The 11,420-nt window shown below is 40.5% G+C and overlaps 1 protein-coding gene across 1 annotated transcript in view; it reads left to right on the top strand.

Annotated features, from left to right (window-relative positions):
* The window catches only part of LOC104135639 (tetratricopeptide repeat protein 7A-like), a gene marked incomplete at its 5' end in the record, with an annotated part of 105,363 nt that overhangs the window by 33,388 nt on the left and 60,555 nt on the right, over positions 1-11,420 (top strand). Inside the window, one exon of the mRNA XM_009649311.2 lies at positions 9,570-9,686. Within this exon, the coding sequence (XP_009647606.1) occupies positions 9,570-9,686 (117 nt within the window). The remainder of the gene's footprint in view (positions 1-9,569; positions 9,687-11,420) is intronic.

Below are 11,420 nucleotides of genomic sequence, written 5' to 3'. Positions count from 1 at the left end.
ACTCATATGCTTAAAGATGAGGACCTTTTATAAGTGCTTTGCTGGAGTAGTGCCAAAGTGGCATAAATTATATTGCCCCGAAATAAAATGATAGAAAGAGTGAGCTCTGTTTAACAACATTGTGCAATGCGGTTCAAAAAAGAAAAGCTTATTTTACACTAAGCCTATTGGTTTTATACTGAAGCCAAATTTTGTGTGGTTCTAATTTACTAATACAGTAAGGGTGTGTTGCAGTTTCAGACTGTTGGCTCCAAGGATCAGTAACATGCGAGATTTCATAAATGTGTCAAGTTGGGTAGAAATGTTTTATTAATTGGGGGGGTGGGGGGTATGTGTGTGTGTCTGCTTTACTGTATTTTGTTGCATAATTTATACAACCATAATATGAGTATGCTATCACTTTTTATTACCTTGACACTGGGTTAATTAGAAGGTATTTCACTCTATTTTAGATACGTGAATCAGGATTCTGACTTATCTTTCCAGACAGGAGGTACATTCTTGGTTGCAGATTGAGGTGGCTTGGAGGTTGATGTGAATGTGACTATTAGCCAGAGTCCTGGTATCCTTTCCTCCAAAAGCTGCCTAAACTGCATGTCCTAGAAGCTTTTCTGAAAAACACAACAGTTTGGAAGTATAAATGAAGCATCCAGTTCTGCAGTCTTTGAGGATAGGAAGTATTGGCAGCATATTAAGTACTTCAGCTTTGTCCTGTTAATGCTCTTTTCTTGTCTGGCAGGATCTCAGCTCAGCAATTAGAGACCCTAGGTTTGGTTTCCTTTTCCATTTCTGTAAATCAAGAGTTATTCCAGTGGTTGTGACAACATGATAGTTCTCAGGTCTGCCTTTCTGAATGAATTCCCATTTAATCAGGGCTGGCTGGATTTACCCGGGGGCACATCTGATGAAATTTTGAAGAATCAGGCCCAACAGATGAGAAAATGTTTTAAAAGTGATGTCAGTCAGAGAGGAGCTCAACCTGCTTCCCTTCCTGTCCACAAATAACTCTGAAGTTGAGAGCACCAGCATTAAGAGATTAAATGTAAAGGATATGGGGAAGGCGATGATGAAGAATCCAGTTCTCAGAATGCTTTGCAAAGGTCGTTCCCGTTATCTGCTCTGCAGTTGGAAGAATTGAAGCACAGGGAGCTGAAGTGACTTGCCCAAGACTGGCCAAGAGGCCATGCGAGAGCAAGAAATGGAGCGTGACTCTCACGTGTCCCCAGCCCAAGCTATAGGATATCGGCCACACTGCCATCATGGGCGAAAAGCGGTAGACCACAGTTTCCAGTACGTTCCTGAGACTGCGCATTGCCGTGTAGGTGTCTGCTTCCACCCACAGATGAGATACTGCACCACAGAGTCACCTGAATCTAAGCGTGAGGGCTTGGATCTGCTGGAAAAGCTATGCATTGAACTCCTGCTAATTCATAACTGAAATGAAATAGGAGGTAGACCTCTAAGCTCTCCTAGCCTTGGATGCTTGAGACCTGGCTCTGGTTTTCAAATGAGTTCGTGCAGTGTCCAGTGCAATGGGGAGTACTCTGTGTAGTTGGAGCCTGTCAGAAAAAAAACAATTCAGAAAGCAATGTCGGGGGGACACTTGCAAATTAAACTTCAGTTTAACATCATCTGAAACATTGCAAGGAAAAGTCTAATGCGCTGTCCTTACAGAGGGAAATTATGTATAAAAAGTTGATGTTAAGACTCTGCATAGCAAAACTGGAAACTTTTTTTTTCCAGATTTTTGCTGTGAAACTTATAATTGTGGAAATTATTTTTGTCTTTATTCAGGCAAGATACGAACTGAAATGCATGTGATTTGTGATGGTACATTCTGTTGCCAGTTCCTCATAAAAGCTCTTTTCGGGTGCATCACTCAAAGGATCCTATGTAACACAGGGTGAGAGAAGGGGTTTTATCAGCTCTACTGACAATTAGCTTGATTCCTACATTCTTAACAAAAAGAAAAATACCACAAGTCTGGGATTCAAAATGAATGATCTAACTAAAAGGAAAGGAAACAGTAATTCTTATCACCCTTTTTTTTGCGCCTTCTTTTCTTGGGTATGACTAGGTACGGCTTGATTCTGAAGAAAGGTGAAGACAAGGAAGACTTCCAGTGGGGTTTGTTTTGGGGTTTTTTTCCAGTAAATCAGGGTCCTTCTTTTTTCAGCAGACTATTACTTAGTTGTTGTTTTTCCTTCAAGTGACAACCTACCTGGGTTTAGCAGATAAAATGAGTTTGTTACAAGACCTCCTCCCAGTGCAAGTTGCAGCTTCTGGATGGACCACATCAATATTGACTCATATTTACCCTCTGCATTACAAGTGAATCTGATGGAACTGAATGCTGAAATAGATGCATGAGGTTGCAGGACTGGCTGCAGACAGGCTTGTCTTGGGAAGCGGCGTTTGGGTCCGTGCAGAGATACGCATCATAGCCCATCAGCAGGACCTTCACCTGACTGACAGGAGGCCCTTCTGCCATCAGGCACATGCCACAGCTTACAGGAGGAGGCAGGCCAAGAAAAAACACCCAGAGCTGAGCCCTGCCAGTGGCCCCCCCATTTGTTTTTGCTGTGCAGTCTCTGACAGGTTGGGCTGCAACATTAGCTTTTCTGATTGACTCTTCTCCTGTTTCCTTCCTACTCCATGTGCAGGAGCCTTCTAGGCGCCTTGTGTCACGAGGCTAAGCCTAGCAAATTGTCTTCATCATGTAAACTTTCAAATAGCCTAGAATCTACCTCTCTGAAAGCTGTTCTCACCCTGCGCTGTGCTGTTGCAGCCGTAGTTCACGGAGTAATGTTAGCTGAATTGCTGTTGTCATGCCAGACTGGGGCTCTGAGCAGGTCATTCTTCTAAAGGAGATGTTAGCTCTGGGTCTGCTAGTTTTCCTGGTCTGGGAAGATGAAGTCAACAGTTCTTTGGACATGTTACCAGGCTGCTTGTTTTTATTTTTTGTACATACTGGGGTGTAAATGGGCAGGGAGCCATAAAAGAAAGAACTATCAACATGAAGTTATAAAAGGAGGTTGCAGTCAGCGCTGCTGGCATTAACTTAACTAGAGAATGTGCCCTTAAATGTCAGGAGACTGCAAGAAGCACTGAGTTATTTGAGAAGACAGCAACTTTGATGTTGGTTTTTTTCAACAAAAACGCAGGAGATAAAAGCAGCTTTCCAATTTTGCCAACTTTCTTATCGATAATGTGACTAGGGCTTCAGCAGGTGCTCTGGGAAGGTTAATGAAACAGTAATGGTTATGGTGAAAGAGTATACGTGAACTAATTGGCTTGTATAGGTGACTCACCACTGAAGCTAAACTCAGCAACTGATAAACTGAGCAGCTAATTTGCTGTGAAGATACTACAGTTCCAGATACACCGTCCTCTTGTACTGGCAGATAAAACAAGACCAGACAATCTGGTTTATAAAAAGAACATGGGCTGCAATCGTATTTCTGCCATATTAAAATGTAAGAATGGCCGTTCTTGATCAAACTAAAGGCTTGCCTGTCTTCAGCAGGGCATCCGGTGAGTGCGCAGGGAAGAGCATGTAAGAGCATGGCAGTAGGATGGTCCTACCCCTCGTATGTCATCCTTGCTTCTGTCAGCCGAGTGGTTCAGAGTGGTTTCGGAGCCAGAGGTTGCATTAGGTTGTGTTTAATGCCCCTGATGGCCCTGTCATCTGTGAATTTATCTAATCCCTTTTTGAACCTATTTATGTGTCTGCTCCAGAACATCCTCTAGCAATGGGTTTTGCACTTTACTTTTGTGTTGTATGAAAAAGCACTTCATTTGCTCATTTTAAATCCACTGCTCGATTGCTTTATTGGATATTCCTTACTTCTTTCATTTGAAACAACACAGACTGCTTTGATTTCCTGATCTTCTTCATGCTATTCATGATTTTATAAATCTGTCATCTCTTCTCTCGGCTCTTTTCCAGACTGAGAAGTCTATTTACTATCTCTGTATATCAAAAGCATTCCAAAACTTTGATCATTCTTCTTACCTCTTCCATGCTCTTTCCAGCTCTGTTAGATCAGTCTATATCCTGTATCCACCTGTATCCTCCTTTTGCATCTATTACCTTTAAAGCAGAAGAAACTTAATTCAAGAGTTCAGTGATCAAAGTGTTGGGGGCTTGAATCCATGCCTCACAGTTCCTCAGAGAGCATCCTGGGGCTGTCTACCCCTCCAGGTCGTGGCATTCCCCCACTTTTCATTGGAGCTGATGCAGAATATTTATCTGGGCTTCAAAGAGGTAGGAGGGTAAGCTGGACTCTGCCGTCTGGTGGCACATGCACGCAACTCCAACACCCCATCAGTCAGTCGTTGGATAAAGCACATTTGCTGTCCTCGGAGCTGTGACTAGGATTCTGGTTTCTCCCTCCAGGCAGATGTCTGTAAACACACAAACAGGCTCGTGCATCCTGTCATTTAATGAAAGAAAGAAAGTACAAATATTAGTTGCAGGCGTTCAGTATCTTCATGCTAATGTACACAATTGTCTCTGTGAATTGGGACATATTGCTGCTGGGTTTGGTGTTTTGCTTTGTTTCCTTTTGTATTCAAAATCCAAAACAACCTAGCAGCTCTGTGTGTAGGTAGGCAAATCTGGGTCAGTAATGAAAGCCTTTGGGGAATGATGGCCCTGATCTGGTAAAGCTCAAAGACATGTAGATCTTTGAGCAGCTGCTGGCAAGCTCTGAAAAACTGGAGGGGTTCTAAGCAGCCGGTGAATGGCAAAACATGTAGATAAACGACTACATAATACTCATTATTCCTAATTTAGTCTCTCAACCTTGAAATGAGTAGAATGAGTTACTGTTTGTAATAGTACGAGCATTATTTATTGCTTGTCAGATGATGGGGCACAGAGATTCCATTGTGATGCTGTACAAATGTGTAGTTAAAGGGCTACATTTGATACTAAACCCTCCATTTTAAAGCAGCTTTAAAAAGTCCCAACAATTAACTGATTAATAAATCTTTATGTAGTCCTACAGCATCCATAAAGTAGTCAATGGGTTATTACAAAATGTAGCATCTTACCACTTCTTCCACAGATGTGCTTATAAGCATTTATAGTCTACTACATGGACATGTGAAACCTTCTGATAATAAGCATTAGCTATTAAACCTCAGTAATTAGATTGCCAGTGACAGGAAAGAACTGCCTCTTTTCTTCATGGATAGTATTAAAGAACTTAAAGGCTGAGAGTTTAGCCACGTAGGATTAGAAGACTTTCAGGAGGGCTAGGTAGGTGTATTTGGCCAGGCCTTGAGATGTGGTGGGCATCAGCAGCTGAAATCAGTCTTTATGAAGCCAAATGGCGAATTCCTCCTGAAATCAACTAAATTAGCTTGCTTTCTGATGAAAATTTTTATAGGCCTTCCAGTATTCCAGTCCCTAATTTTTTGTCAATGCGTGGCATATTTTAATGATTTTTATGTCATTTGTACTACTGAAATTTTGATAACCTGGGAAACCTGATTTTGAATTTTCAGAGCTTCATATTGCAGCAAAGTCAACTGTATACAGATTTTACTTAGCCAGAGTTAATGTTGCTGCGACAGATACACCTGTGTTTGCTTGTGGCAGTAACCTGATGTTACATCAAGGAATAGAAACCTTTGCATACTGTCTACCTAGATGATAAAAGAAGACCTGCTCTGAGAGGGAGCTTAGAGTCCAGTATCAAGAGTAAGCACTGGTTATTTTCCATTGTTATTGTCCCTGAAATTATACACATTACATGAATGATTTGTAGATTTCTTTTTGCTCTCTTTTCCTATGCTTATGTAGTACCAATTTATACGTTTGCTTTAGCCCAAATCACTCTGTTTTCATTTTCAGAGGCTAACAGAATTACCAATGACTGTATTGATAATCTTGGGGCTATTTTTATGTGATGAATCTCTTTAAGAGTCTGCTCTGCTTAATATTACAAGCATCATACAAAAGTACAGTCAAATGATATTAAGAAAATATAATAAGGTGAAATCTGTGTATACGTAATTTTTATTTATGCCCAAGTTGTTTGCAGACACTGATGTGACGCAATACCCGTTAGATTTATTTGTAGCAATGGTACTATCTCAGTAATAAAACGATAAGCTTGAGATAAGTGATAATGCCACCTACTTCACTTCAGTGTTTTCCCTGTATTTTTATTTATCTGGTTTTGCTGTTACAAAACTTAGAAGCTGAGAAATAGAAACAGCATATAGCACACAGAGCCCAATGTACTGATTTTATCTCTACCTTTTAATGATCATATTTAATTGCATTGTTTACTACTGTTGTCAGTATGATTTGATTCTTTTTCCCACTTAATGTTCTTCCCATTTGCCTTTTGGTTTGGTTCATTATATTATTGCACGATAGCGTGAATAGCACCATTCCAAAGGTGATTACCACAACAGCTACCCGCGCATGCTGTCTCTGAGATCTGGTAATGTTGCGCTGCAGGCAGTTGCTGAAGTTGCATGACTTTTTTTTTTTTTTTTTTTTTTTTTTAGCCTTTGTGTGCCTGTGCTTTATGACTGGTAATAATATTCTGCTGAGACTTTGTTATGTTTTTGTGAGAGATTGGCTTTTCCTGTGTTTCACTAGTCGTACTCTCTCCTGGAAGAGAGCATTGCATCTTCATCCGAAGTTGATGTATAATCACTGTAAACAGTACGCATCGGAGTGATGGCAAGAAGAACTTCATGTGTTTGTCTTTTTAATATTTAATTGCAATGTTTAAATATATACTATGTAATGATTTTAATTGCCTGCAGATAACTAAGCCATCTATATCCCTACTAATGTGAAAGGCAGGAGGAACTCTTAGTATATCCCTCCTGTATAGTAGTTTGACTGTTTACAGATTCCTCATTCCTATTTTCTTCTATGTCATTAATATTAAGAGTGCTACCTTACAGAGTTCACGAGCGTGGAGTCATTCAGGGATCTAATATGGCTATTTTCTTCTCTAGGCCTTAGGCTCCTTGACCACCACTCTTCTGCTGCAAAGAGGCTCATACTGTGCTTTAGAAGGTCTTTAGTTTTGCAAGTTTGTAGTGGTCTAGAAAATATTCTGTATGCTTAAGATAGCATAGGTTGTTCAATGTGGTAGTTTCTTGGACTAGTAGAATATTTTTAATAGATTAATTGCCAGAAGGAAGGTGGTGATGCAGTCTCACCCCTCTGCACAGCGCAGTCCAAAGAAGCTCACTCACGAGCCTACGCATCAAACCCGTAGCTTCTGTTTGTGCATTAGCATTGCTTTCCAGATGTTATCCTGTCTTGCTGAAAAGGCTTTAAAGACTACAGAATTTACTGTGCACGCAAGGTAGTTGCTGCAAAGATTATTTGCTTTGATAGTTACGTGTCTGCATTTACTTATAAATCTCCATTTGACTAGTTTCAGCTTCCAACAAATCCTTGGATTTTCTGATGCCTTTTCATTTAGATCAAAGACTCACAATTAAATACTTCTCCATGTAGGTGCTCATGGGCTGGGGCAAAATTATTTCTTTGCTGCTTTTTGGTTAAACCAAATAAACTGAGCTTCTTAAGCCTCTGATGAAAAATGTTTTTCTAACCCTCAGATCACTTGCATAACCTTTTTCTGAACCTCATCCCATTTTTAGTCTTCTTTTGCAGTTAAAGAGCAAGAACTAGAAACAGGATTATAGTAAGTGTCTTGCTGATGCTGTGAACAGGAATAACCACATCTTTCAGCTCCTACTTCATTGTGCGTCCGTATATGGATGCTAAGGATTGTTTGACCTCTTGACTACATTGTTTTTCGGGAACTTCACGTTCATGAAGCTGTCTTTTATAATACGTTACACGCTGGCGTATAACCTCCCATCTTTCTAGTATGGTATATATTCCTTGCTCCTAAGTGATTGATTCTATATTTTGTTGTATTAAAACAAGCTTGGTTCTTATGAGCCCAGCTAAGGGATACAGAGTGGCATGCATCGCTGGCCAGTTTCCCTTGTTAGCCACTCCTTCAAATTCAGTCACATTTTTATCTTCTTACAAGTGTGTCCACTGTCATATTCTTTGCCCCAGCAAAATTTTTGACCAGTCCATGAATCTAGCCCAAAAATAACTACCTGAATCATGAAGGCACTTCCTTTCGGTTAGGGGTCAGCATCTACAAGAGCAGGGGATGTTTTTATTAGCATTTGTTTTGCTCAGATCAGTAACAAGAAAATCAAAGGTAGACATAGAGTAGGGATACAAAATAGTAAAGGACAAAGACAAATTCCCTTGAATATGAATCTTGATCTTCCTTTCTGAGCCTAAGTTTGTACCTGGGGAATTTTGTTGAATGCTTCTCCTGTGAGGTCAAACCGTTGCAGTGGCCACGACCAGAGTTCCCTATAGCAGTTGGTACAGTTGGGCTACGTTTTGGTGACTTCCATCCCCCCCAAAAAAACCCCTAATGTTTGTTAGTGCAGAATGGGACTGCCATTTTAGCATGTTACTGTAGATATGAACCACAGATTTCTAATTATTGCAAGTGAAGGATCTCTTACTCAGCTGTAAAGTCATCTTTGACATCATCTATGCAGTTGCTGTTGTCTCTTTGAAGCTGTTTGGATTCCTCAGGAGCCTGCAGGTTACATTTACAAAACTGTTTAGGATTTTTAGCACTCAGCTGTTACTGTTGTATGCATATATGTACATATACATGCATGCAGTGGATTAACCACTAGCTAATTCCAAATGCGTAGATCTTGGACTTTATGAAAACATTTAAAGCAGAGAAATGAATTTACACTAGTAAATAAGAAATAAATTCAATCATCTTGGCAATTAAACAAAAAAATAAAATGGGTGTTGTGAAGGATGGTGTTAAAAGCCACAGTAGCAGCAAGTGGTAGGTTGTATCGTTGCTGACTCTGTCTTCTAACCTCTGCTTGACCTAATTCTGCTGAATTCCAGTGATCTGTGCAAGTACGTATTCTCTAGGTATAAGAATAGCAGCAGCAGTTACACTACCTAGAACAAGAATGTACAAGGGCTATCAGCTGTCTGGCCTGGGGGCACGAGATGCTCGCCAGCTGAGGTTAAGAAAAAGCGTTTCCTTCCTGCGCAGCATTGCATAATGGTGTGCCCGTACTGATGAGCGTGTTGGGGTTTTTGTCTGAAATTTATTGTATGAGCCAGTGCTGTAGGAAGGTGCCAGACTAAGAACACAGCCTGGCATCTGTATTAGGGTGATTCCTTTTTATTCTGTTTTTAATGCTGTCCAAAATAAAATGAGCTTCGCTGTACGTTTCACCTTGTTAGCTTTGCCATGTATTGCTTTTAACGCTGTCCTGCCAGCTTTGTGACGCAAATTTGACTGCAGCTGAGGAAGATTGTTAATCCTCTCATCTCCTTGTGGGGAATCAAAGTTGAGCCAAATGAAATGTTTTGTGCTACGGTGTTTTCCTTTATTGCTGCACATACAAAGCAAGTAAAAATGCTGGCTGCCAGGATCTCGCTAGTGATACCGATTCTCTGTGTTTATGAGATGCCAATAAAGCAGGAGTTATTCTTTTTCATCTTGCAGCTTACTCTTCACCAAAGTAAAACTGGAATGGATACATAAAGGACCTGAAGAGGCTCTGGTGACATGCAGACATATGTTGCAGATGTGGCAGATGGTATATAATGTTTTACAGCACAGGTAGGCTTTCTCCACTGTCTAACAAGTTCAGATTTCGTAATGGAGATGCAGTTAGTTTCTTCAATTGTCTAGATACTTAAGTTATTTGGAAAAAGGGTAGTAATCAGTACTGTTTAAAAAGAAACACAAGTAATATTCCTTGCTGTGATTAAAAAAAATTGGAATAGCCATGATTTAAAAAAAAAAAACAAAAAAACCCAACCCAAATAAAAAAACAAAACCTTGAGATTTTAAGATTGAAGAAGCAGTTTGAACCAAGAGTTTCTGATCTGAATATCTAAACATCTCTGTCAATATTCAGATGTCCAGAATGGAGGGCAGTTTGGGGTTTTTTTTTTTTGTCCCCCCAGTACTCTGAGCATCCATCAGCTATTGTTCACAGTCTGTAGTAGCTGGCACCACCCAGAAATGTGTGTGGGTGACACAGTCCTGAACTGAGTAAGCCAAGGAAAGGCGCACAGCCAAGACTCTCATACGCTGTGGTTACAAGCCGGCTGCGTAGCCCAGTGCTAACTGGGCAAGGAAAGGAGTGAAGGATGTAGCTAGCTTTCTCCCTTCCCTTGTCCTACTAAATCAGCGTTAAAACAGTGGTAGGTTCCCTGTTTGTTCGCTCCCTCTCCTCTCCTTCCCCTCTGAAAGAAAAAGTTTAGGAAGTGTGAAAGTTACCAGGCTGGGTGTTTTTCCTTCCCACACCCTTTGGATGTTGTCCCAGTCATGCTACCACTGTACAACTGTCTTGGGAATGTTAACCCAAGACCATACTTATATCTCACCTGTAATATCCATAGAGGTTGTGTTTCATGGGAAGGACAGCATGCTTCATGGCAACCGTCATGACAGCAGACTGACAAAGCTTGTATTGTTCCCCAATTTCTGTATGCATTTACATAAGCTTTATAAACACCAGAAGTATATATACAGAATTATGCATGTCTATATACAAGCTGTCCTTGAAGGATTATTAGTAATTCCTTGTTGTTTTAGCCAATGAGCAACATACCAAACACAAAAATCAAGATATTTACATAGCAGCAGAGAAATGGTCTCTTACAGGCTGGAATTATTGATTTCCTTAGGCCTTAGTCTCTTTAGCTAAGGATTCAATCATGTACCTCTCACATGAATAATCTTCATACCCATGGGTGGTCCTCGTGAAGTTGGTCAAATCCATGCTGAACAATTAGGACCGAGTAAGATTTACTCTTGCAAGGGGGAGCTGCAAGCCTGAGACTGAAGAGAGTACACTGGAAAACAGACAAAAAAATTTGGACTGCATTCGGATCCCAAGCTGTGCTTTGGCTGTTATACTTACAACCCAAGATGTGATAGCTTTAGAGGCTTTTGATAAGCTTTAGCCATAGAAGCCTAAACAAAACAAATTGCTTTGCTTTTGCTATTAAGAACTCTAATGTGTGTTTCACTGCTACTCCCAGTGGGACTTTTTGGCTTTCTCAAAAAATTCTTCATAAAGTATTTTGTACTGGGAAGTACTGCTTGAAAGGTAACGAGAATGAGCTTGGCACCTGCAGTTTTAGACTGGATTCAGTGACCCAGGAAGCCCCTTGTATTAAGCAAATTGCAGCAGTATCGGCTAACAAGTATGTAAAATATTCCGGGTTGGGCTTGCAAAGGAACTTAAGGGGAATTCTTATCAGTGAGATTTCCACACAGACATTTTTTAGGGCCTCTTAGAAGAGAGAAGCCTTATTTACATGAAGTTGAGAGCTGTTGCAC

This window comes from Egretta garzetta, unplaced genomic scaffold, assembly GCF_000687185.1.
Source record: "Egretta garzetta isolate BGI_Z169 unplaced genomic scaffold, ASM68718v1 scaffold561, whole genome shotgun sequence".
Lineage (NCBI taxonomy): Eukaryota > Metazoa > Chordata > Aves > Pelecaniformes > Ardeidae > Egretta > Egretta garzetta.
This window is presented reverse-complemented; position numbering and strand designations above follow the sequence as displayed.